Genomic DNA, 25,057 nt, shown 5'->3' with positions numbered 1-25,057 from the left:
TGTCTTTCTCTTATACACCCACACATAAACACCCACACCCACCAGCTACACACACACACACACACACATGCACACACACATACACACACAATCACTCTTTCTATCTGTCTTTCCTGTGTTTGGCTCTGCTCCAGCGTGGACTGTAAGGATAGTGTGGAAGTTTCCAGAGCCCCTGGCGAGAAGTGGATGAAGCTGTTCAGAGGTCTCTCTTTCTCTCTCTCTCTCTCTCTCTCTCTCTCTCTCTCCCTCTGTGTGTGTGTATTTGTGTGTGTGTGTTTGTGTGTGTGGGTTCCAGCTGGGACCTATCGACTTGAATTTGCCTTCCTCTAGCCAACCAGTACAAACATACATACTGACACACACACACACACACACACACACACACACACACACACACACACACACACACACACACACACACACACACATTCCCATCAGCAATCCCCCTCCCATTCTCGTGGACATATATAGTTTAGACACGGCCTCCTGTCATCAGACTGCCATATGGAAATGAGTGAGGGTCAGAGGAGTCAACAGAGAAGAGGCGGTGGCATAAGTCTCACACGCTGATACACACACACACACACACACACACACACACACACACACAGACATACACAAACACATACGCACACACAAAGAAAGAGAGAGAGAGAGAGAGAGAGAGAGAGAAAGAAAGAAAGAGTGAGAGAGAGATGCATGCACAGACACATACACTCACACACACACACACATAGACATACACACACACACACACACACACACACACACACACACACACACAATGATAGCACGCTCCCCCAACAGCCATAAAACACAAGGGCCCCAGAGCTGGTCCCAGGCCCACGCTCAGTAGGGATGGCCGATACATAGACTCAAAACTATATCACGATTCTTCATCGTATTTTTTGTCATAATGATTTGATGATAGGAAAACAAGACCATTTCCCACCGCTTTCTCAGCCACAAGTAGAATTAGCTTAAAATGCAACGAGCGAACCGTGCAAATGCAAAAAAGTAAAACCTCTTCCTGTTTCCATTCTTGCCTACAGTTTGATCTCAGCTCATGTTCTTCTTGTGAGCTGCCCACCTTGCAGTGCATATGTAAACATGGCATCAACTATATCATTAAAGTCAGAGGTGTAGTGGTAAAATAAGAGGTGGGTAATCTATGAATTCTGTGATCACGGTAAGGAGGATATACCATGCGGTATCGGATTTTTAAAAAGGCATTCAGGACATGTTTGATGTAGGTGGAGGCTATTGTCCAATGTTTATAACAATACCAGTGGTATTAAATGGCTCCTAGAGTGTTGATGAGTGTACATATTGTGAAAGTGCATTGAGAGGTGGATAAACTGCGCTTACTTGCGTTTAGCTACATCCCTGATTACAGTAATAATAACATTCACAATATGACAAATTCTCATCCCGGGGAGGAATTTTACCGATATTTTGAAAGCGATACTACAGTATATATATATCACCATGGATCCGGCCAAAAGCACAACAAACAGAGCCACTGCACCCAATCCCCCTTCAGTGACCATGCACAATAATTACAACAATTTCACACATTAGTACACACACCTCCAACTACCAAACACTTGTGCAGCTCTGAATGCATGTACAGTAAGATCACTGACATTATTCTTCACAGACTTAAGCAAGAGCGGGAAATCCATGCCTCTTAAGGCATGTCAGCATCTACATTTTAGTGCTAATGTATCCCGAGTGTCACTTTAATCTCCCATGTGGAGTGTGTTTGTGCGTGTGTGGTCCTGCCAAGCCACGCAAGCAGAGCCAGAGTTTATGGCGTCTGGAGGCAACTGAGTAGGAACTTGGGTGGCAACATTTAGAGGCTTAACTGAGTTTGACACTACTCAATCAATCCAATATCATCATGTGCTCAAAGTCAGGGACATGATGCACAACAGAAGTGGGTGTCATCTCCAGAGGGGCCCTTGCACAATAAGGTCACAAATTATACCTGGACTCAAAAATAAAACTGTTTGTACATGTGTAGGTCTATTTTTGGATATGTGTGTATGGTGTGTGTGTGTATGTGTGTGTGTGTTTGTGTTACTTACCCATGAAAGAGCCGGTACTGCAGATGAGACTGAAGAAGCAGCTCTCAGGCGGAAGAGTTCCACATTTGCTGCAAAAAACACACGAAACATTAGCCATAAGTCCACTTCCTTGTCTACATAATTCATTGTACCTCATACAGACACTCACTCAGACAGAGAGAGAGAGATACAGAGAGAGAGATACAGAGAGATAGAGAGAATTCCTCAGAACATGCAGGCAACTTCTGGTACACCTCTCTCTCTCTCTCTTTCTTTTCTGTAGTATTGACAGAGATGGACACTCTGTCCTCAAAAAATAAAGGATAGGGAAAAACATTCATGGTCAAAAAATAGAAATTGTGGGAAAAAACCTGTGGGAACGAAGGGAAGGGGGGGGGGGGGGCAGATAGACAGAGAAAAAAACTGAAAGACTGCTCACACATACAGAGATAACAAAAATAACTTGAGACAAAAAGAGAATGAAGAGAGATGGAGTTATGTAGAGATAGACAGATGGGGGGAGGATGGGCATAGGAGCGGAGGAGGAGGAGGAAGAGGAGGAGGAGGAGGAGGAGGATGAGGAAGAGGAGGAGGAGGTTGTGATGGCAGAGCCACATCATATCTGTCAACCCTACAGGGACACGGCACAAGGAACACCACATAGCCCTGACAGCATGGAGGGAGGATACATCACTTAACAAACACAAATAAACAAACACACAGACTAAAAATGAAAAGCAAGAGTGCATCCTCACAAGAGACCATAGAAGGGAAAGATGGTTCTGGAGGAGGCAGAAGTGATCTGTTTATGGGAGATTTTACAGACTGTAGCCTCTCTCTCTCTCTCTCTCTCTCACACACACACACACACACTCTCTCTCTCTCACTATCACTTGCTGATGCGTATCAATCACTGATGGAGGGAAGAAGTTGAGAGATGACAGTGCCAGTTAACGCTAGCGGCAGAACACACAGTCTGTCTGCCAGGCTGATAAACCAATCTATACACACACACACACACTCACACACCAATGTACACACTCACACATGATCTAAAAATAATACTGCTCTATGTGGGGGTCTGGAGGGATAGGGTAGATGTGTGTGTGCTTGTGTGTGTGTGTGTGTGAACTTTCACACACTTCTCCCTGCCTCTGTTCCTGGCTCTGGGCAGCAGCAGTCATAATAATAACCCCCGCGTCCTGTCGCCAGCAGCAACCGAGCTGTCTCAGCTGACCACGGCCTCGGACTGGCCACATGTGCACACCCACCCACCCACCCACACACACACACCCACACACACACACCCACACACACACAGCGAGACACACACACACACACACACACACACACACACACACACACACACACAGACAGTGAGACACACACACACACACACACTCTTTCTCACTCACACAAAGCGAGACACACACACACACACTCTCGCTCACTCACACACACACACACACACACACACACGCACTCTCTCTCTCTCACTCACTCACTCACACATACAGTACACACACACACACACACACACACACACACACATACACACACACACACAAATACACAAACACACAGACATATAAACTCTCTCTCTCTCTCTCTCTTTTTCTCTCACACACTCACACACACATACACCCAGATGCTGTGCACACAAACCAAGCACACATAAACGCACTTTCAAATGCAGTAAGCAAAAATAGTAAAATTCCTGCAAGTTCTAATAACAAATTCTAACAAGTACACTCCAAACAAAACCAGACATACACACACACACACACACACACACACACAATTAGAGCAACACCAACACATACACACATACACACACAGTACACAGATGCAGTCATATACATGCAGTCACACACTCACAGACCAATCCTGCATAAACACATGCTTACAAAAGGAGTAGGTACAAAAAGCCAACTGGAAATTTTGTGGGGAAATGGGCACTGTTGCCTCATGTGCTATTGACAAACTGAACACACATGCATGCATGTGAGCACTAACATCCCCAAATGCGCACACACACACACACACACACACACACACACACACACACACACACACACATACACACACCACACACTCACATACACCTCACCACAGACCACATTTCACTGTGACTGCCAGAGGACACAAGACCCTAGCCTACCCTGCACTTGCTACCCCATAATATTGACATTCTTGAACTTCTCTTTGATGTTCAAAGCATTCTGTTCAGCAGAGAAGACAGAGTGAGTCTCTTTCTTTCTCTATTTCTCTCTCTCCAGTCCATCTCCCTAGTTGTGCCCTGTGCTGCTATTGAAGAGGAAAGGGAGGAAAGAGGAAAAAGGGTGTGTGTGTGTGTGTGTGTGTGTGTGTGTGTGTGCGTGCGTGCGTTTGTGTGTGTTCCACTTCCTGAATGGCGAGTGTGGGCCTGCCCAGCCGACACGTCACCGTGGAACAGATGAGCAGTGTGCGTGTGTGTTTGTGTGTATGTGTATATGTGTGTTTGTGTCTGTGTGTGTGTTTTGTATAGGGGTCGACCTGCCCTGCGACCGCTGCTCTTGGCAAGGTCAGCAGAGACAATATCACTGTGTTCCTGTGCTCTTTGCCTTCTGCCCTCTGTCTCCTCAGCAGGACTTTCCTCCCTCCCCGTTCCTCAACTCTCTCCTTCCTCCCTACATACCCTCTCTCTTTCTCTCTCTCTCCTGTCTCTACCTGATTCCTTCCTTTCTCTTTCCTCCTTCACTTACAGAAATAGTTAGAGCTTTTGACAGAAATAAAGTTACAGTAGTTAAAACCGGGAGCGGGAGACAACAAAAAAAAAAGACATTGAATGGAGGCGTTGCTAAGAGATCATCAACTGCAAAGCAACAGAAGAGTGCATGGGAGAACGAGGAGAAACAACAGTGAGAGCTGGCGGCTGGCTGACTCGGGGCGCGGACCTGCCTGTGGTCTGTCTGTGTGGTTTCTCAGAGCTGGGGCTGCCTCAGGGTCGGCCCGAGGAGGGTGAGATTACCACCATCCCCTCTTTCTCTCTCCATCCCTCTCTCTTTCTCACTCTCTTTCTCTGTCCCTCCATTACTCTGTCTGTCTGCCTCTCACTCTCTCTCTTTCTCTCTAGTCTCCATCCCTCTCTCTCTGTCCCTCCCTTACTCTGTCTGTCTGCCTCTCGCTCTCTCTCTTTCTCTCTCTCCATCCCTCTCTCTCTATCCCTCCCTTACTCTGTCTGTCTGCCTCTCGCTCTCTCTCTTTCTCTGTCTCTATACCGGTCTCTTTTTTGCTCTCTCTTGCTCTATCCTTACCTTACTCTGTCTGTCTGCCTCTCACTCTCTCTTTTTCTGTCTCTTTATCCCTCCCTTACTTTCTTTCTCTCTCTCTCTCTTTATCCCTCCTTTATTCTGTCTCTCTCTGTCTCTCTGGCCCTGCTCGCTGCCAAGTCCTCTGTAGGTCCTGAGGTGCCCCATATGACCAGTCTCAATAACCTAAAGATTAGCCCCAACACGCCTCGTTTATGGGGGCAGCTGGCACCTCTCTGATTGGCTACTTCCACTCAGCTCATTTTACTTTGGGTCGTTCGGATTGGTTGTGGCGTGGTCGGCATGGGAGGTTTTTTTCGGTTCTGGTTGGAAAGATTGGGGGCTTCTCAAAACCAACATCTCTGAGTCAGGGTTGAGGGAAGAAAGGGTGTAGCGATGGTGAGAAAAAATCATGAAGGAAAAACATACCTAAAGACTCCAGAAGGCAGTCTAAAAAAAAGTCACAGCACAGGACAATGTTCCCTTTGTTCCTCTGGGGCAATTTAGGCCTATGTGTGTTCGTGTATGTGTATGTTTGAGTGTGGGCTTATGTGTTTTTGGGTGTATGTGTATTTGAGTTTGTATTTCAGTGCATCTGTGTGTATTGGAGTGTTTGTTTTTGTGTGTGTGTATGTGTGTGTGTGTGTGTGCGTGCGCTTACAGACCACTAGTGCCAAAATATATCTTTTTTTCTCCACCTTCCAGTTTATCCCAAAGGTTCTCAAAAAGGCTCCCTCTGTTCCTCCTTACCACACCAATGTTTATGGAAAAGGTAACACCCTTTCTTCCGCTTTCACATGGACACCTTGGCTTTAATTAGGACTGATGTAAGAATTCAATGTTATGATTGTAATTAACTCTTCACTGCTCATTGTGGCATAACGACAGCTTTGAACATGCAAAGACAGGATGTTTTTTTTAGGAAGGAGCAGTGTGTGTTTGTCTGTATGAATGCATGTGCGTGTCTGTATGTGTGTTTGTGTGTGTGTGTGTCTGTCAGGCTTGTGCAAAATTCCAGAATTGAATTGAAACTGGCTCTTAAATTCCAATTAAATTCTTGAATTTCACTTGCATTTCAATTGAGGTAGCAAACAGGAAGCAGAATTGCCATTCGAATTGTGCACAACCCTGGTGTGTGTGTGTGTGTGTGGGTGTGTGAACGAGAGTCAGTGGGGTGTGTGTGAGAAGCTGGCAGGGTGTTGGCCCTCACCTGATGAGGGGAACATTGTCCAGGGTGCAGCAGAGAGTTGGGCCTCTCTGGAAGGGCAACTCCTCCTCACACGATTGGTTATACATCCTAAAACACACACACACACGCGCGCACACACACACACGCACACACACACACAAACAAACAAAATAGGAAAGCATGTGAAAACACAGGGAGAAGAATCCGGCAATGCATAAATAGTAACTAAATAACTCTCCACTACCTGTAGCATCTATGGCTATTGAGATCCTAACAGTAATAAACAATAGTTGTGGCTAACTTCTTAAGACTTATTGTTCACATACTGCAGGTAACACACATTACCTGACAAATAAAAAAAAAATAGCTGAGAGGGTATATGATATAAACAACTACACACTAAACATGAAAAAAAGACAAAAGTCAACTCAAGGCTGGTAGGCTGATTCTGATGCGAATTGTTACTACCTACTCATTTACTAATACACTTAGTATCACATGTTTTGAGGATCAGACCCAACACTGATGGATGTGTTGAGTAGCAGAACATCAAGACCAGCTGCATTGGAACTGACAAAGACATTCCACTGCAGACAGGTCAAAACGTATTACTCAGCTGAAAACCTTTGGCTTTTAATCTCTCTCAACAACTGTGAACATAACAACTCATAGCATCTTTTCTTCTCCAACTCAAAAGCAGACTGAGCCTGAGAGGGGTGGCAGTGAGGAAGGGCCAAAACTAATGAGAAAAGGGTGAACAGGAGAGATATGCACATAGACATGGATCTAAGAGCAGCTCTGGTGGTTAGTGGAGCTTACAACTGATTCCACAACCCCCATGCTGATTTAAGCAAATACACAGACACATAGTTATTTGACATATTTTTTACATTTGGATACTGAAAGGAAAGCATAGCCGAGTGACTTATTATTAGCTGTGCAAAGTCTGAGTTGAAATGTCCAGGGATATTCCAACACATGGAACGTCTCTCGGCCAATCAGAAACAAATAAATAGTTCCATAGAACCCAATTGTTGTATAATTTACATTTTTTTTACATTTGGAAACTGAAAAGAAAGTATAGCTGATTCGTGTTTGAACAATGGTGGTACAGGTGCGTCGAGATAGTCAGAAAAAGATGAGTCGTGCTGTCCAGCACCTCCAACACAAACAGCTGGCCTCACAACGGGAGGGGAAAAGCATCCGCTTTCCTGAAGGCTGAGAAGTTTTTTCTCTGCACACATTTCCCTCTGAAATCCAAAGTCAAACTAAAAAAAAAAAGTAGGCTGGGATGGACTGTGGGACCGGGCCTGTTAATTCCCAGACAGACGGATTATGAGTGGGCATTATTAGGGTCAGTACAGTAACAGTTGAAGCTGATCCACCTTGGTCAAAGCAAAAGTTTTGCAATGCAAAGTTGGCCTCGAGCACTGGTGACACAGGAGTTCAGGGAGAGAGAGAGAGGAGAGAGAGAGGGAGGGAGAGAGAGAAAGAAAGAGAGAGAGATTCGGTGTGTGAGAGAGAGAGACAGACAGAGAGAGTCTACTGTACGTAATATGCCTTCATGCATATTTCTACAGTGATGTGTCCCAACACATTTCATCCAGAGGTCAGACTAATTTGTTTTTGTAAAAATTAACTTGATTTATTCTGAGAATGTAAAAATTAACTTGATTTATTCTGAGAATGTGCCAGCGGGACAGGCTATTGTGCAACTGTGGAATTTATTCCAAAGGCAAATAGCAAACAGAGTCTTTAGAGTCAGGGTGTCTCGACCGTGTCTCGTGTCTCTCATGCATGTGGACACGAACTGGCTCTGTTCAATAAACTCACGCCACACACTCTCATACACGTGTATTACTATGGTAGGTAAAATGTCACTTAGAGCTATGCCATGAGTGTTTACATCACTTAATACATTTATACTTTTTTTTTTACTATGATAAGACACTGATACCTTTCTGTATTTGGAAATTGAGAGGCTTTACTAGTGCTGAGAAAAGTGTGGATGCACTCACCAGTTCTCCACTGGGCACACGTGTTGGTTGTAGAGGGCCATTGCATACCTGTAACCAGAACAACACAAATCCATCATACTCGGCAAAATGACAGGTGAATTAAAGAGTTCATTTACTTGGAAATAAACACCATAAAAGCTCTTGATGGGGGCAATCAATAACTGGCCAATGAGCCGCAACAGCCACACCAACTCCATTACAGCCCTCTGGAGAGGAAGGGAGAGGAGGCGCCGGGAAAAGGAATGAGAGGTCGTAAAGGTTGGGTGAGTTACAGCCAAAGAGGCTACCCTTCCACCTGAGAACAAAGCAGGACCACTGCGTTCGGAAAGCAAGCTGGCACCACCAGGAAGCATTAAGTCCAGCTAATATATCAACCCCACAACTGTTAGCGCTCAAGGCAACTGGAGGCTTTACAGGCTCCGAGGTGACAATCACACTAGGTGTCAATGGGGTGGCACAATGTGAAATAAATTAATAATTACAACAACGATCCTCATTCATTCAAGAATGTTGCTAGGATGATGCTAGGGAGAGGTTGCAAAATAGAGGTTGCAAAATAAAGCCTCCATTAGATGTCCATTATAAAACCCAGTCAAGACTTTATATCATTACAGCGGGGGATTAGTCTTAAATCTATAAACCCAATGACCACCTGATCGACACAATTCATGTGTTGCTTAAATAGAAAAGCATGAAAGAATTTCTATCCCTCACATATCTTACACTCTGTGAATGCACTGTAAGTGCTTTTTCCAGGGAGTATCTTTCGAGGGAACAGTGTTTGATTGATAAAAGTGTGGCAACCTTGCCACTGAGTTTAGTCTCTGCCTTCTCACGACATGAGCGGTAAAATAAAATGAGCATGGTAAGCTAAACTTGTAACATGTGACCAAAGATCCTTGGTTACTCCCAGCTTCAACCCACTCTGGTGTGACGTTTGCTTGCTGAGTAAACTGAGCTAACTACAGTAGATTACTGAGGGAAATCCTGGGCCGGATTAACCCAGAATTCGGCTTCAAGCCGGTCATCTGACTAAGCGACATTCATGTGGAGGTCCAATGCCCGGCACCAGTGGACCCAGGTCACTGTGACTGTGACTTCATGTAAATGAACTCTGGATCACGATCCGGCGACGACATAAGCTCATGTTGCAGAGGCTTCTCATAATCAATAGTCGGCTATTCCCAGGGGCCATATGTAAAGCGAACGCATGGCCATGCAAGCGGAAGAGCTCTTTATAAATGGCCACTGTCAGTGCAGTCACATAGGCCTGGCCCCAATCATTAATCAGTGGCCTGATCACCTCTGAGCAACCCAAACGCTAACAGCTACACAAAATCCACAGTGCAGTTTGCTTGGCTGTGTTGCACTGACTTATGTGAACACACACAGATGTGCACAGTAAACATATCGATCATACTGAGTTTTATAGACACATTTCGGTAACACTTTACTTGACAGTATCGACATAAGAGCTACATGACACTGTCATGAACGTGTCATAAACAAGTCACATAGTGACATAACGGTTCTGTTATTAAGTGTCATTAAGTTTTTGTCATAACTACGATTAGGATTAGGTTTAGGGTTAAGGTTAGGGTTAGAGTTAGTGGTAAGGGTTAGGACTAGGGTTAGAGGTTAGGGTTAGGGTTCATGTGTCATGACAGTGTCATGTGTTCATGACAGTGTCATGTCACTCTTATGTCAATACTGTCAAGTAAAGTGTAACCCACATTTCTTTTGTGACTAATAGTAAAAAAAAGTAAATTGATTTAGACTCATAAATATGGCATACATACACACTGAAAGGAGAGGACATGTGGAAGGTCAGTAGTGGGCTAAAGATTAATTAAGGCTGTTTCTCTCTCTGCCTCTCTCTCTCTCTCTCTCTAAACAGAGATGGATCACCTGAGACTAGTACTGAGCCCAGCTCTGATGCTGTGAGCAGAAATTACATTTGGTAAACAAACACTCTGCCATCTGCCATCACTGCTGATGTGCATAAACATAGCCACCGTTACCAGGTCACCCTCAACTTGAGTGTTTGAGTGGGAAAGATGAGCAGACACACACACACAGACACACACACACACACACACACACACACAGGTACACAAGTATACACAAACACACACACACACACACACACACACACACACACAAATACACATCACAAGCCTACTGTGACGTAGTGACAAAATAAGTTATAACTGAACAATATAGATCACCATGTCAGACCAGATTTACAAGTAGGAAACATGGAATTCAAAACTAGAAAAGCATTTCCTGAAGAAAATACAGTGCATGAAAATGCAAAAATATGATGTAAAATAGCATACAGAGTAAAAACAAACTATATTGGTTGCTAGGTAGATGAAGTTTAATATAGTTGGAATGACTGAACAGTTAAATAGGTGGATAGTTTATATGGTTAAATTATTTGCTAGGTAGATGAGGTCTAATATAGTTGGAATGACTGAACTAGGTAGATTAGGTTTAATATAGTTGGAATGACTGAACAGTTAAATAGGTGGATAGTTTAAATGGTTAAATTATTTAGGTAGATAGTTGACGATAACTAACAGTTGGAATGGCTCTAATGTTTGCTAGCAGTTATGCTAACTATGTTAACAAAGATAATAATGTTAACCAAGTTACTTAACTTAGTTAATTTAGCTAATGTTTTCTAGCAGTTTTTTTAAAAATGTTAATAATGTTAATGTTATAACTTAGCTATCCATTTTTAGCAGTTATGCTAACAATGTTAACGATGCTAACCATGTTACTTAGCTAACTTAGCTAATATTTTCTATTAGTTTTGTCAAAAATGATAACTATTTTAACAATGCTAACTAGCACGCTAACTATGCTAACATGTGACTTAGCTAACTTAGCCTATAATTTTAGTAGTTATATTAACTATGCTAACAATGTTAAAATGCTAACATGCTAATCATGTGACTTAGCTAACCTAGCTAATCATTTTTAGCAGTTATGCTAACTATGCTAACTAGTATTTAACAATGCTAACATGCTAACTATGCTAACCATGTGACTTAGCTAACTTAGCTAATCATTTTTAGTAGTTATGCTAACTAGCATGCTAACCTAAATATGCTAACCATGTTACTTAGCTAACCTAGCTAATCATTTTTAGCAGTTATGCTAACTATGCTAACTAGCATGCTAACCTAAATATGCTAACCATGTTACTTAGCTAACTTTGCTAATAATTTTTAGCAGTTTTGTACAAAGTTGAAAAATACAAATCCCACATGTCCTAAGTAAGACCTACGTAACATAGTTTGAATGAAGTTTCTACGTTAAACGATTGAAGCTGCATTAACTGCGTTAGAAGGAAGAATAAGAAGCCTAGGAAGAACAGTACAGTGCATTTTCATGCAACCCTTCAAACATGCATGCTTCGGAGAAAACACAGTGACAACAAACTCAGTCATAACTAATATAGAAATCGATTATTTCCCCCGGGGAGGATAAGCCCTTTATAACCGAATTGTCCATTTTTTACATAATTATGTAATCAGGAAGATCAGTAAATTGCCTGTAAAATATCTAAATACAAAGAGATACATTTATCCTTATAGAAATCACTGAGTGAAAATCTGAGAGCATGCACAAAGCACAAACAACCCTAAAACACTACAACACCGTGCACTCAGGTGTGGAAGAGCACATCTGCATTTCCCTTCTATAGTAGCCTTTGGCACTGCCTGCTCAAAACTGTAAAGTAAAGAACACAAACTCATGGAAAACAGATGGTAGAACTCTCTTTCTCACCAATCCCTCCACCCTGTCTTACATAACACCGCAGAAGGGCATATTCAGAGCCCGCCCTCCCCTCACAGAAATCGACCAGACCCCAGACAGATGTGGGCCCCTCTACCTTGAAGGGGCACAGCCCTGGAGGGTAAATATATGTGTCCCTATGTATGTATGGTTTGTGAAAAGGTGTGTGTGTGTGTGTGTGTGTGTATGCATTTACATGTATGAGTATATGCATTTATGCATGTGTGTGTGAGTGTATGCGTGTGTGTGTGTGTGTTTGTGTGTGTATGTATGGGTGTGTGTGTGTTTTACGCATATGAGTAAGTGTGTATGTTGTTGGGGGGGGGGGGGGGGGGGCATCCTGTCAGGCATGACATGACCAGTGCGGCCCACCTTTACTTTTAAAACCCCGTGTCCTGCCCCTGTGTCCCTCACACGGCCCACACCCTGGGATCAGCCCCCCCCCCCCCCCCCCCCCCCCCTCACAGGAAGACGCCCCCCAGGGAAGAATGACCTGTGCTGCACCAACACAACCCAGGAGGGACAATAGCACTCACAACTAAACAAATCTAAACAAACCAACTGCACGGTGCCATGCAGCCTTTATTTGATCTAAACTGCCTATGTTACTATGACCCACTAAAAGAGACGTTGACGTTTCCACGTTCAGAGGTTATTGTTGGAATGTGCTTAGTTTACTTTAAATTGGTGCTGTTTGTTTCTTCTCAGCAAGCTTCTGCAAAATTCTTTTCCAAGAACACTTCTTTACGCAAGCGCTGGTGAGAATAACAGTGTAGATTAAGTCTGAGTGAATGCATACCACACTGGTGTTTACACATTTAGGCTAAATCCAGATCCACCCAAATACAAAACTCTGGGTTTGAGATTTGCTAACTTGCAGGGGCCTAAAAAAAGGATTGACCACATGTTCCCGTGCTCCTGGCTGACATTAGGAAAATCTACGTACACGCATATATTTCCATGGAAACTTACAGAGACTTGCGGAAAGCAGCAAGTGGTTGCAGTACTTCAAAATGGTCACATATTCCCTTTTAATCAGGAGGAATGTTGAACTCCGCAAAGTCCATGTGGCTTATGTAACCGTAATAGTAAGACAAGTCAAACAGCATACAGTGTGTCTACTAGCAAAATAAGCCAAAGAGGCCACTTTTTATTTCAACAATGTATTTGCCTTGTTGTTGGTGTTTGACAGGAACATGTTCCAAATGTAAAGAGAATCAGGCCGTTTCAGACAGAAGACCTCTTTGATGGGTGAAGAGATAGTAGCATGACAGAGGCATATTTCCCAATGAAGAATCGGAGAATATCTGAGAACTGAGTATGACCACCTGTTGGTGCACCATGGGTGAGGGAGAAAGTAGCTAGGGAAGTGCTTTTGAGACAGACTGGGCCTTTTCTTTCATACACACAGTCCCTCATTTGATCCATGGTCTGGTCTCTCATGTTTGCCACTGTTTCCCCTCCCATTCGATTCTCTCACATTCCTCCTGCATCTCTTTCTCTCTTCCTCCCATTTCTGCTAAAAGAAAACCTACCTCCTTTCCCACCCGCCTTTCTCTCTCCTTACCCCTCTCCCTCTCTCTCTCCCACCTTCCTCTCTTTCTCTCTCTATAAAGTCAGGATGAGAGTATGGAACTCCTGAGTAAGCTCTACACCCCTGGGCTCGCCTAGCATCAGTGCCGTCGCTGGGCTTTATGTAAGGGGTCACGCCTTGCTGGCTCAGGGAGAGGCCCTGACCAGACCGGCCTCTGCCACCGCACCACACCACACACGGTGGCAGCCGCCGACGTCACAGAAAGAGGGCCCTCCACTTCCTGCTGTGCTCGCGGGGCCATGAGGAGTATTGCACAAGGGAACCCTGCAGGGTGAACAACCACACCCACTCAGACACCAACCTGTCCCGTTAGCCTCCCCTCATCGTCAATGGCAACCGCCCTCCCCCAATGCAGGAGAAGGGCAGAAAAAGAGAGAATGGGGGAGGGGGGAAGGAGCAGCACACACACCCCTCCCATTTGCCTGCCAGGGCTGCATTCTTGAGTGGCACTGATCACAGAGTTGGGACTAGACTCCTGCCGGGTTCACAGCCAAACAGGTGGACAACCCCCTCCTCCTGCCCTCGTTATCCTGCATCAACGCACCCAGAACCCTGCCCATCCCCCATTGGGCTGCTTCTGGACCCTCTACTCACCTTCTCGTTCCTCCCCATTTCTCTTCCCTTCAACTCTCTATTCTTCCAGTTTTCCTCTCCACTTTTACCCATCTCATTGCATTAACACTGAAAAACCTGAGGCCAGTCTCGGTCCAACGTCCACATGCAGTATAGAAGAACTATCTCCTTCTCTTCAGCTATAATGTGATACCTCCATAAGACAAGACGAGACCTGAGGTTGGTTCAAGTTCAGGCAAGCTGTGACCACATCTGATGACTATGATGGGTTCACCAACATGACAGGTTTGAACATTCAAATATCCACAATTTAAGCGTCAGCTATATAACACCTACATGACCTTGGCTTAGCTCATCTTTCTGCTAGAGGCCATACGCCATCTTCTCATCCAGTTCAACAGCCACTACATCACAAATTAGTGCGATGCCAAGGCTACTGTCCATGTACTGTAGATGGAGGCAGAGGGGACTCGCGCCAAACAAACAATCACCACGGTTACCGTGGGAAGCCAGTCAGACCCCATGTCCCAAAGAATGCAAGCTTTTCTTTAAAAGGTCTGAGACTTCCAAACCATACTGTATGTGCACACGGGTGTGTGTGTGTGTGTGTACAGTGTGTGTGTGTGTGTGTGCGCGCGAGAGAGAGAGAAAGGGGGAGATAAAAGAAAAGGGTAGCTGACCACAAGGCCTAACAGAAACATTTGTCTCTGTAAACGCCGCAAAAGCCGTCCATGACAGGCCATAAAACTTAGTTGCAACATCACGGTCCGGATTCAATTCGCACTGAGACGCCAGCAGTAAATCACTCGGGGATCTTAGTGAAAACGGAGCTAAAAAGGACGATAACTCACACGACCCATATTCCCGTAATGGTCAAGGCTGGTAGGCTGACAGGTAATATCATCCAAAGAGACATCTCCGACGCTCGTTCGTAACCAGCTCCTCCGGAGAGACTCCTTTCCTTTTGCGCCTTCGCCAGCCTCGCTGTCGTTGCTCATCAATTGGCATTTAAGTTCTTGACCAGACCATTTCCAAATCACGTTTTCGTAACTTTGTTTCGAAGTGACGTCTCCTCCTGCATGAGATGCACACAACATTTCACTCGCTTAGGTACAGTTGCCTAAGGGTTAATTACCACAGTTGCATATAATCATCTTTCGATACTATTGTTATATTCGTCGATGAAAAGCAACAAGACATGGAAATCAACAAAACAGTACTTTCCGACTAAATTTTCAGCAAAATGGCTGAATGGCAACGGTATGGCAAGTTAACGTAAGCTAGTGTCGTTGTGATGTGGTGCCACTTTTACATAAGTTAGACTATTCGTGGATGCTCACTTACACTCGGTCTATCCAATATCCTGCGTCCTGTTTCTCTTTTCCGAGGGTCTCCTTCCTTTTTTTTCGTCTAGATCTGTGGTCTATCCTAGGATGGAGGACGGAGCAGAGGACTGGATATATCTCAACCGGTTATCCCAGCCTTACCTTCCTCCGAAACACAATTCTGCCCTTCTAAATCACAACGAATCGTTGCTGGCAGTTTCAGATCTTCTCTGGCGCCTCATTCATACTGAAAAACAATTTCCGTCCGTCCCTCCAGTTCTCTCCAACCCGGTCCTCTGTTCAGTGAGGAGGAGCGTGAGTGTGCATGTAGCCTGTCCCCGTGTGCTAAGTTTAGATTTCAGCGCCGTGTGGAGGGCCCATGCGGTTAAAACAGCCAGATGTTTGCTCTCACCTCCTCCTCATTCCACCATTTGCATTGTTAAAAGGCGCCGTAAACAAGAGGTGTATGCAAGTGTGCTGTATGGTTCAAGCACAATTCATTTCTTGCATTTTGTTCTACTGCTTGTGTGTTCATTTTCTCTTTAAATTTAGTTCATGATACAATTTGATACAAGCTCATTTTCTTTCGTCTTCAACGATGTAATTTTAATCGACATTCTTCATATTTAAGAACACTCATCTGTCTGATTAAAGTAACAGTGCTTGAAAAAATGCAAAAAGCATTTAGGTCTATTTATTCTCTGTTCTTGAGTAGGCTAAACTGAGTGAAATTGTAGCTGTGCATTTGATCTCTTTCTCTCTCTCTCTTGCCCTCAAACAAATAAACAAACTATCAAATTAACTTACTACGTTTTATTATCAAAGGCAAACACTTTCTAGAGTCATCTCTGATTGTTTTATCATTAATCCTTTAAATAAAACAAAATACAACATGTTTATGTGTTCTCTGTTCTTATGCTCCAGGGAGGAATATATTATAACATTTGAATTAAAATGTATACCACTGTATTTGAATCATGACTTTGTTGTTACAAGTCTGAAACCATTTTGGTGATTAACAAATAGGCCTACTACAAAGAGTGCCTCTAAGTCTAGCAACAATCCACTCAGCTCTAGATGGTAGTCTACTTGCTCCACCTAGTGGTTGACTTGGTCATCAACTATGGGAGGACCATAATTGTCAAAGCTCAAAATTTACCTATTGAAGCCAATCTTTATTCAACTCCGAAAATGGCAGCATCAACAGTCACTAGAATAATGTGTGACATTATCTTGAAATCCATAGTGAAAAGGGTAACCTGTGTATTATGACACTATTGTGTATCATGGCAGTGAACTATCAATTATCAATATTTTGGGTGAAATGTTTGCTGTTGAGCCTAACACCTGTTGGCCTACTATGCATGTTTTGTGTTTTAAATGATAATGATAAACAACAACATTAAAGCATTTGGTAGATGCAGTGTTACATAAGTATACATTCAACATTAGCTACATTATATTTTATATAAAAATATGATAGTGATGCGATTCCCACTCATCATCGGATCACCTTTTAAGTCCCAAATCCTTGTGTCTGCAGTGATGCACAGCTGTGGCCACTCACAGCTTCACAGTGGTGCCATAACCCCACACTCCAAACCCAGGATAGAGTGGTTCGGTGAAGGTAGTCTGCACCTTGTGTAGAAGCACCATGGGGTCTGCCACACTGTAAAATGCCAGCGTACCCGCCCTGTGGTCCAGGTAGACGCCCACCGTCATCGAGCCAGGAACTGGGATGTTGGCGGTCTTGCCGTTGTGCGTGAAGCTGAACTTGGCGTCCGAGCAGTAGAGGCTCCAGGAGTGGTCGTTCCAGCCGAAGCTGCACTCGTTCCCGTTGCCCTTGCGGCCGAGCCCGCGGTAGGTCACGGCGATGTCCACTTCGGAGCCGCTCCAGTCCACCTCCCAGTAGCATCGCTTTCCCATCAGGCCTTGGGTGCACAGCACCTGCTGCCAGTGGTTGAAGCGGTCAGGGTGATCGGCGTACGGGTTAAGTTCGGTGGTCATTTTCACTGCTGTGTTGCCGCGCGACAGACGGAGGCTCTTATGCGCTGTGCTGGCGTCCAGGGTTGGCTGACAGGAGTCTGTGAAATGAGAATGGGAGATTATGTACAGTTGCTTCTACATGAATGTTCTTTGGTGAGATAAAGTCTGCATACTTAAAATATTTGCCCAGATTTGAGAGTGCAAATGGTTCATTTTCTCACCAGTTTGCTGTTTTTAATCTTCAGCACTTCAATTAAACCTTACCTTACAGTTACTGGGTGAGTACGGAGAGTGTTTTCTTTTCAATTATGAATGAATACTTTTTAAAAAGCCTGTTTGTAATCATCGGCACCTATTTTAATATGACTACAATACTGAGTCTGTCTTTGGTCATGGTCTTGTCTTGGTCTCGGTTTAGGTGGTCTTGACTACATTACTGCACTGAGCTACTGAACAACTGAGCTCTCTGTTAAGATACAGAGCTTAGCCACAGACACCTTCCCTTGATACAATAACTGTAATCATGACATGTTAGTTTTTCTCATTCAGGTATAGGCAACACTGTTCTGTCACTGTAACAGAGATGGCTCTGTGTGGTGGATGAGGATGTGAATAGAATGAGGTTGAATGAGGTTTTAGTAAAAAAACAAAACTGTATCAAAAACTTCCCTTTGGCATGTGGTCATTCATCAAAGTGACAAAGAGTTTCTACAGTTGCAGAACAAAAACTGGTTCCACAGAAACCGGACATCAGTCACGATGTAGATGCTCCACCCACTTGTTTCACACGTGCATGCAAACAATAGACATGTTCTTCATAGGTCATAGGTAAAGCCGATACTTACACTGCAAGAACTCCTCCCGTGTCCTTGGCTCCAGAGTTTGGAGGATACGTACATCATTTACTGCCAAATGGAAATGTACAGACTCAGAGACAGTCATAGAGAGATGGACAGGGTGGTGGAAACAGTAGCATTGTAAAGTTGTTCAGTATAGAGTTTGTCAAAAAAGCAAAGATGGCTTTAATCATCATGTATGACTGTTTGGTTACATTTTACTTGACAGTATCGACATAAGAGTGACATGACACTGTCATGAACGTGTCATAAACAAGTCATAAACGCTTCTGTGACATAATGTTTCTGTTCGGCATAACATTCGGTTTTTGTCATAACAAATTAGGATTAGGATTAGGGTTAGGGTTAGGATTAGGGTTAGAGTTAGGGTTCATGTGTCATGACAGTGTCATCTGTTCATGACAGTGTCATGTCACTCTTATGTCGATACTGTCAAGTAAAGTGTTACCGACTGTTTTTTACTGTGACTGTGTCACTCATACATTTTGAGAGTGCATGCCACCGGATATTCACACCTGACCTACCTGTTGAACTGATTTTTGCCATCTCCACTTTGCCCACTTCCTCTAGTTGAGCTTTCAGTTCACCAATGGCTCTCTTGGTGGGCTCAAAGGAGAAGGACGGGGCCAGGGCCACTTTAGTCAAATCCTCATAACCCGACGCAGCTGAGAGGGACTGCCAGCTCTGAGAGACACAGACAGGAGGGAATTTCCCCATGAGTTCCATGAAATATTGTATACAGGGAGCAAACTGATACACTAGTACAGTATCTACATGTATGACCATATTATAATAATTTCAGATCATGAGGAAGGGGAGAATAAACTATGTAAATGGATTTCACTGATATTCTCCACGTGGCCATGTAGGCGAACAACACACAAGAACTAAAAATAAGCAAAAAAACAAAACAGAAATTTTAGGCCTCACCAACAGGAAATGGATGTGGTCATCTGAGTGTGACAGCATCTCCAGGTCGTTGTGCCTCTTGCGCAGCAGCATGATCTCCTCTTCCATGCGGTCAAGGTGAGACTCGGCGCGGCCCACCACGGACCTCTCTTGTGCGCGGATCAGCTGCTTCGTCTCCGCATGGTGCCGCTGCAGGGCCTGAATCAGCTCGGTGAACACTCGCTCATTCTCCTCCAGGACAAGTTGTGCCGAGTTCTGAGAGAGAGAGGATGATAATCTTAGTAAATTTTAAACTTTAATCTTTAAACTTTCGGATGACATCAAAAAGGCCCCAACTGTAGCCAGTTTTAAATCTAGACTTAAGACCAAACTGTTCTCAGATGCTTTCTGCTAACTGTGCCGAGTTACAAATTCTGAATCTGCCTTGATAATTATTCTACCTTGTCTTTTATTACTTTTTTTACTACTTTTGCCTTTGTTTTTGCTTACTAATTATTCTTTATTTTTAAATGATTTTACCTTGTGTTTTATTTTTTCTTTTTATTATGATCTTTACCTTTTAACTATTATTTGACTATATTGCCCTTCTATGCTTTTATTTGTTATTATTGTTTGGTTTTGTTTATATAAAGCACATTGAATGACCTCTGTGTATGAAATGCGCTATATAAATAAACTTGACTTGACTTGACTAGTAAGTAAGTATGTATAGTAAGTATGTAGGTAAGTAAGTAGGTATATATAATCCCGGAGGGATTTTGAGTGCTTCAATCAAAAGTTGAATGACCCTCCCCAGCCTGCAAGAAAATTTTCAACGACCCCTCCAGCAGTCTTTTTAAAAAAGACATGACCCTCCCCGGCCAATTGTCGATATCTTCCGCCGACGCTGTAAAGCGCTATGAAAAGACATCGACTTAAGCAATCTTTCTAAACTCACCCTCTGCTTTCTGATCTTACACATCACACTTCACCAAGATAGTAGATTTACTCACTAACATTGTTGTGGAAACACAATAAGCATGGTAACTAAATGCACACTTCCTGCAACATACCTACTTGAAATAAGTTACTCCTCTAGTAAGTATTCACATGAAATAAAACAATAAAACATTGAGACCATTCAACAAAGCACACTGGGTAATAACAAATTCAACACATGAACTTGTTGCTATGGACTCGTCTCTAGGCTTCCTCAGTCATTGTAAAGCTGCCGAAGCTGAACATTGTCCAAAACTCAATTTCTCAGACGAGCGTCAATTTGGGAGCTTGACTACACTCCTTCTTTCTCAAATGACTTGAAAATGCCGTTTGCACAATTTCACAAATAATCACAGGGACCGAAAAATACCTAACATGCCACATTTTTCCGGGTTTAGGCCTATCATTTTAACTTTTCCCCGCTGTCTTGCCGTTTTAATATTTTCCCGTAGAATATCCCATATTACTGTAATACTCTCCTAACATTAGTCCTGCATTCTGGCCTGTGTGTTGTCCTGTTGTTACCCCTTGCCCTTCCAGAGAAACAGATGTATTCAAATCATCGTTTTGCTTGCTTAAATGCGAACTCAGAGTGATGTTAACCTACAGTAGGCCTATTTAAGTTAACGACGTGGTTGTCGTGAGAGCACGATTCATTGGCGCTTGCAGTGTTCGGCCGTAGGCTATGTCTATGTGCGCACCTGCCAGGCTAAGAGCCAAAGAAATCCCCCTGTATATTCACTCCAAGTTGGCCTACCATAACTTACCAACTCTACACTGTAGACCATAAACTGGCTATTTATATGACCAATGTATTTGTTCAACTGTATGAAGCAGAATTACGCACTACTTGGAACGTAACACATTTTTGTTGGCAGGAGAGAGAATGACAGCGATTAACAAATTGCACTTGTTGCTGGTTACCAATAAATAGGGCCTACTATATATTTTTTTGCAAACAACAAAAACAGAAAGGATGGAGACAGCAAAGCTAGAGATGGGCAGGAACAAGGTCAATTGGTAGAAATGCTTGTCAAAACGTTAGGAGCTGGATGTGTGGATGAATGAAGCACAAGTATGCTTTATAAGCATGCACACTGTTTAAAGTTAGGCTAGGCTACACGGTAAACTAAGTAAACCAAAGTTAAATTTAGCTTTTTTAGGGCTGGATAAAGTTGACCAAATGGATATAGGCTGTTAGGCGTGAATAAAGTAGGCTACTTTGTTGCTCAAACCCTTCCAACGTGGGGACGGATGTTGACATTTTCCATATTTTGCGTGAGAAACCCGGGAAATCTCCCTTATTTTCATTGTTCAATGTTGACAGAGCTATGGGATGAAAGAGAACGTTATATGGCGACAGAAATCAACAATCAAACAAGCCACTTTGATTTTTTGCTGTTTTCATTAATACAAAAGATGGGTGACCCCCCCCTCCTAGACAAAAAAAAGTTAGGTGACCCTCCCCTCAACAAAGAATAAAAAGACATGACCCTCCCCTATTTTCCTCCGGTGGCCCCGTTTATAAATAACGAACGGTCCCTAACCAGTAGGCCACAGCTGCCCCAATTGTTGGCCCTAAACTAGGCAGGTTTAGTTAACACAAATATATTTTTGAGGCAGGAACGATTGTTGGCCATCACTCTGGCCTTGTGCTCACTTTTTTGACGGATTGAGTGGCTTGGCTAACCTAGAATCTAGACGCTCCCTAGCGGCAGCAAATGTAATTTGGTAGGGTAGTCTAGGGTAGGGCCAGGGTAGTCTAGCAACTCTCCGTTGGCTTGCGAGCTGGAAAAAACAAACTTCGGTCAGGCCAATCACATCGTGTATAGAGTCGGTGGACGGGCTTAACATAACATGACGGCGAGTTGTGACGGTTCAGTGTGAATTCCCTGCTACTTGAAAACAAAGAAGATGGATGCTGCTGCTGGTGAATCGCGACTCGAGTTAAGCTTTTTTTTTAAGTTGGCAAAAGTTTAATCAACTAGCCAACTAGCTCCGCTGGTGGGAAAATGCATGGGACTCATGAGCTGTAGCTATCCTAATGCGTGCAGAGGGAATTTGAAAGACAACTGTTCCCTCGGATTGAGCACTGCCAATGGTGAGTTCCCAGACCCTACATCTTGATGTGGGTCTGGCTCATCAGGCTATGGCTTAGCCACTCTAAAATGTTGATATTGTACTGTTAACCATTTCTTGCCTTGTTTGGCTGTACGTTTTGGATCATTGTGTGGTTTAATGGTCCAATGCCGTCTATTGGGGTATGTCTCTCACTGCCAGATCTTTCCCCCAAGAATCATAATGTAGCCTCTTGTTTTAGTGTTACTGTTTACTTTGAGAAGGCCATCAGGTCCCCCTGGTTGAAAAATATCCCAAAATATTTTGAAATGGACTTGAAATGGACATGGCGTCATTTGGGTTTAATGCTTCTATTTTTTATTCCAATCTCAGGCCATGTCCCTGGGTCAAAAAAATCCAGCGAAAGCTAAATTCTTTATCCAGGTGTGCCGTTATAAAGGTAAAGCTGAGTTATGCATGTTTGGAGAAGAGTGATCCATGATCACCATCCATAATGACCAAGTGGGAGGGAGTGATAGCAAAGAATCGTTCCTGCCTCAAAACCTGGAAAAAGGTTGCAGTCTAGAATCATTGTGGAGACATGCAGAGGCTTGGTTAACCTGACCCTAGCCAGATGAATTTCGCTCCGGAGCTATAGCGGAACGAAATTCATCTGGCTAGGGTCAGGTTAAGGCTTGGTAGGCATTACAAGAACCATTTTGAGAACTATTAATGCAAATACAAATGTTTCCACTGATTATTTAAAAAGGGTATGAATAATTTTGGACATGACATTTTTCATAACAATTTAAAAAAAGATGAAAAAGCTTCTTTTTTATTCAATGTTTCTACCACATTGTTTTACAACCTTTAGCCATGTGGCAGTGTCATTTTCAGTAAGAATCAATATTTGCCAGGGGTATCGGATCGCCCTAGCCTAATCTAGACGCACCCTAGTCTAGTCTAGTCTATATATATATATACACACACACACACACACATATAATAATATATATATATACACACACATAGGCCTAAAGAACATACAATGCCTTAAATTGTGTAACCTTATCAAAATATCCTCAAAATATAATTTTAGGTTACACTATAGCCTACAAAAGGTCAAAGTGTCACACTATAACACAAAAGGTCAAAGTGTCACATATTTTTACACAAAACGTGATTATGTCAGCCTAAATACCACATTCTGGCAAAAAATGTGCTAAAAGTAGGCCTTAAATTAAATGGTGCAACTGACCTTGTGAGATTCCACGGCCTGTCTGAGCTCCTGCCATCTTTTTACTCTGTCCTCGATTTTCTCCTGTGACATCATCAACTTGGCCGCTAATTGTTTCTGCAAGAAAACAACACATTAATAAACAAAATTGTGAAAGACAGTTTTAAGGCATGTTGACTTCACTGTCCACACAGCAATGACACTGACCTCTTTTTCAGTCCTCTCAGCCGCAGCGGAAACAATGTCATGTTTTTTGTGCTCATCCATTAGACACATGACACAAACGCACGACTGGTCAGTACGGCAGAAGACTTCCCGAAGCTTGTCATGCTCGGCGCAGATTTCTTCCCGCAGCTGTCCGGTGGCGGTCACTAGCTTGTGCTTCATGAAAGCTGGGTACTCGTAGTGAGAGTAGAGGTGAGTCTCGCAGTACGAGGCCAGGCATGTCAGACAAGATTTGACGGCCTTAGACTTCTTTCCCATGCAGAAATCGCACAAGACAGTCCCGGAGTCTAAACGATCGCTAAGCCTTGAACTCGGTCGAACACCTCGGGGTGTTGACCTCCGCGGTTTTTCCAGAGTGCTGTATCTATCCTTGTCCATTCTGCTGCTGCTTCGCGACATCTTGACACTACTATACTAGGATTCTAGGATAGGACAAATTCTAGGATACTACAGAGGCAGTGTGGACATTGCTCCACTGAGAGGAATCTGGTTTCAATGAAACCCTATGTCACCTGCCCTTATATTTAAGAATGTCAGGAATGTGAAACTCTATAGTTTAACCGGTATTTCAGGTTCGGAACACAGGTGTGTGGCGTGGAAGAATTTTACAACTCTTCCTCTACCTAAGACTAACTGCAAGTAGGGCCTAGGCTAAATAAACAAAAGAAACGTCACTATTTTCCAGCCAGCATTTTAGGCCTACATACATTTAGCACACTGATGTGATGGCTCTGCATTAGGCTACTTCAACTGCAGTTTTGGAGGAATTATTTGCAATATTTTGGACATGAAAAAAAAACGAATTGCACTAGATAGTAGGCTAGGCTATTGCACTTTATTGCAGGAATGCAATATTTTGGGCACATACATATTGTAGCCCATATTGTAGCCTACCTACTCCATTTTACTTGTCAAGTATAACTGCAGTTGTTTTGTTACATG

At 43.4% G+C, this 25,057-nt stretch overlaps 2 protein-coding genes across 2 annotated transcripts in view; both read right to left on the bottom strand.

Annotated features, from left to right (window-relative positions):
- The window catches only part of zgc:154058 (uncharacterized protein LOC795538 homolog), a 34,572-nt gene extending 18,008 nt beyond the window's left edge, over window positions 1-16,564 (bottom strand). The window contains exons 1-5 of the mRNA XM_042066731.1: window positions 15,885-16,564; window positions 15,392-15,615; window positions 8,567-8,614; window positions 6,570-6,656; window positions 2,091-2,158 (exon numbers count right to left, since the gene is read on the bottom strand). Coding sequence (XP_041922665.1) covers window positions 2,091-2,158; window positions 6,570-6,656; window positions 8,567-8,614; window positions 15,392-15,456 — 268 coding nt within the window. The 5' untranslated portion in view covers window positions 15,457-15,615; window positions 15,885-16,564. The remainder of the gene's footprint in view (window positions 1-2,090; window positions 2,159-6,569; window positions 6,657-8,566; window positions 8,615-15,391; window positions 15,616-15,884) is intronic.
- A 455-nt stretch (window positions 16,565-17,019) lies between these two features.
- On the bottom strand, window positions 17,020-24,593 carry ftr14l (finTRIM family, member 14-like). Its single transcript, XM_042066711.1, has 6 exons — window positions 24,098-24,593; window positions 23,912-24,007; window positions 19,639-19,872; window positions 19,233-19,392; window positions 18,697-18,756; window positions 17,020-17,949 (listed from the first exon to the last, which is right to left on the bottom strand). The coding sequence occupies exons 1-6, from the start codon at window positions 24,512-24,514 to the stop codon at window positions 17,429-17,431; spliced, it is 1,488 nt and encodes a 495-aa protein (XP_041922645.1). The 5' UTR covers window positions 24,515-24,593; the 3' UTR covers window positions 17,020-17,428.
- Window positions 24,594-25,057: the final 464 nt, after the last annotated feature.

The sequence above is a fragment of the Alosa sapidissima genome, chromosome 16, assembly GCF_018492685.1.
Source record: "Alosa sapidissima isolate fAloSap1 chromosome 16, fAloSap1.pri, whole genome shotgun sequence".
Classification (NCBI taxonomy): Eukaryota; Metazoa; Chordata; class Actinopteri; order Clupeiformes; family Clupeidae; genus Alosa; species Alosa sapidissima.
This window is presented reverse-complemented; position numbering and strand designations above follow the sequence as displayed.

What these genes read in the sequence shown, in the direction of transcription:
- ftr14l (XM_042066711.1), bottom strand. Translation starts at nt 24,514, where the DNA reads ATGTCGCGAAGCAGCAGCAGAATGGACAAGGATAGATACAGCACTCTG. An exon ending in AGGCCGTGGAATCTCACAAG is followed by an intron (nt 19,873 to 23,911) that starts GTCAGTTGCACC and finishes TCTCTCTCTCAG; the next exon opens with AACTCGGCACAACTTGTCCT. An exon ending in GGCAAAAATCAGTTCAACAG is followed by an intron (nt 18,757 to 19,232) that starts GTAGGTCAGGTG and finishes TCCATTTGGCAG; the next exon opens with TAAATGATGTACGTATCCTC.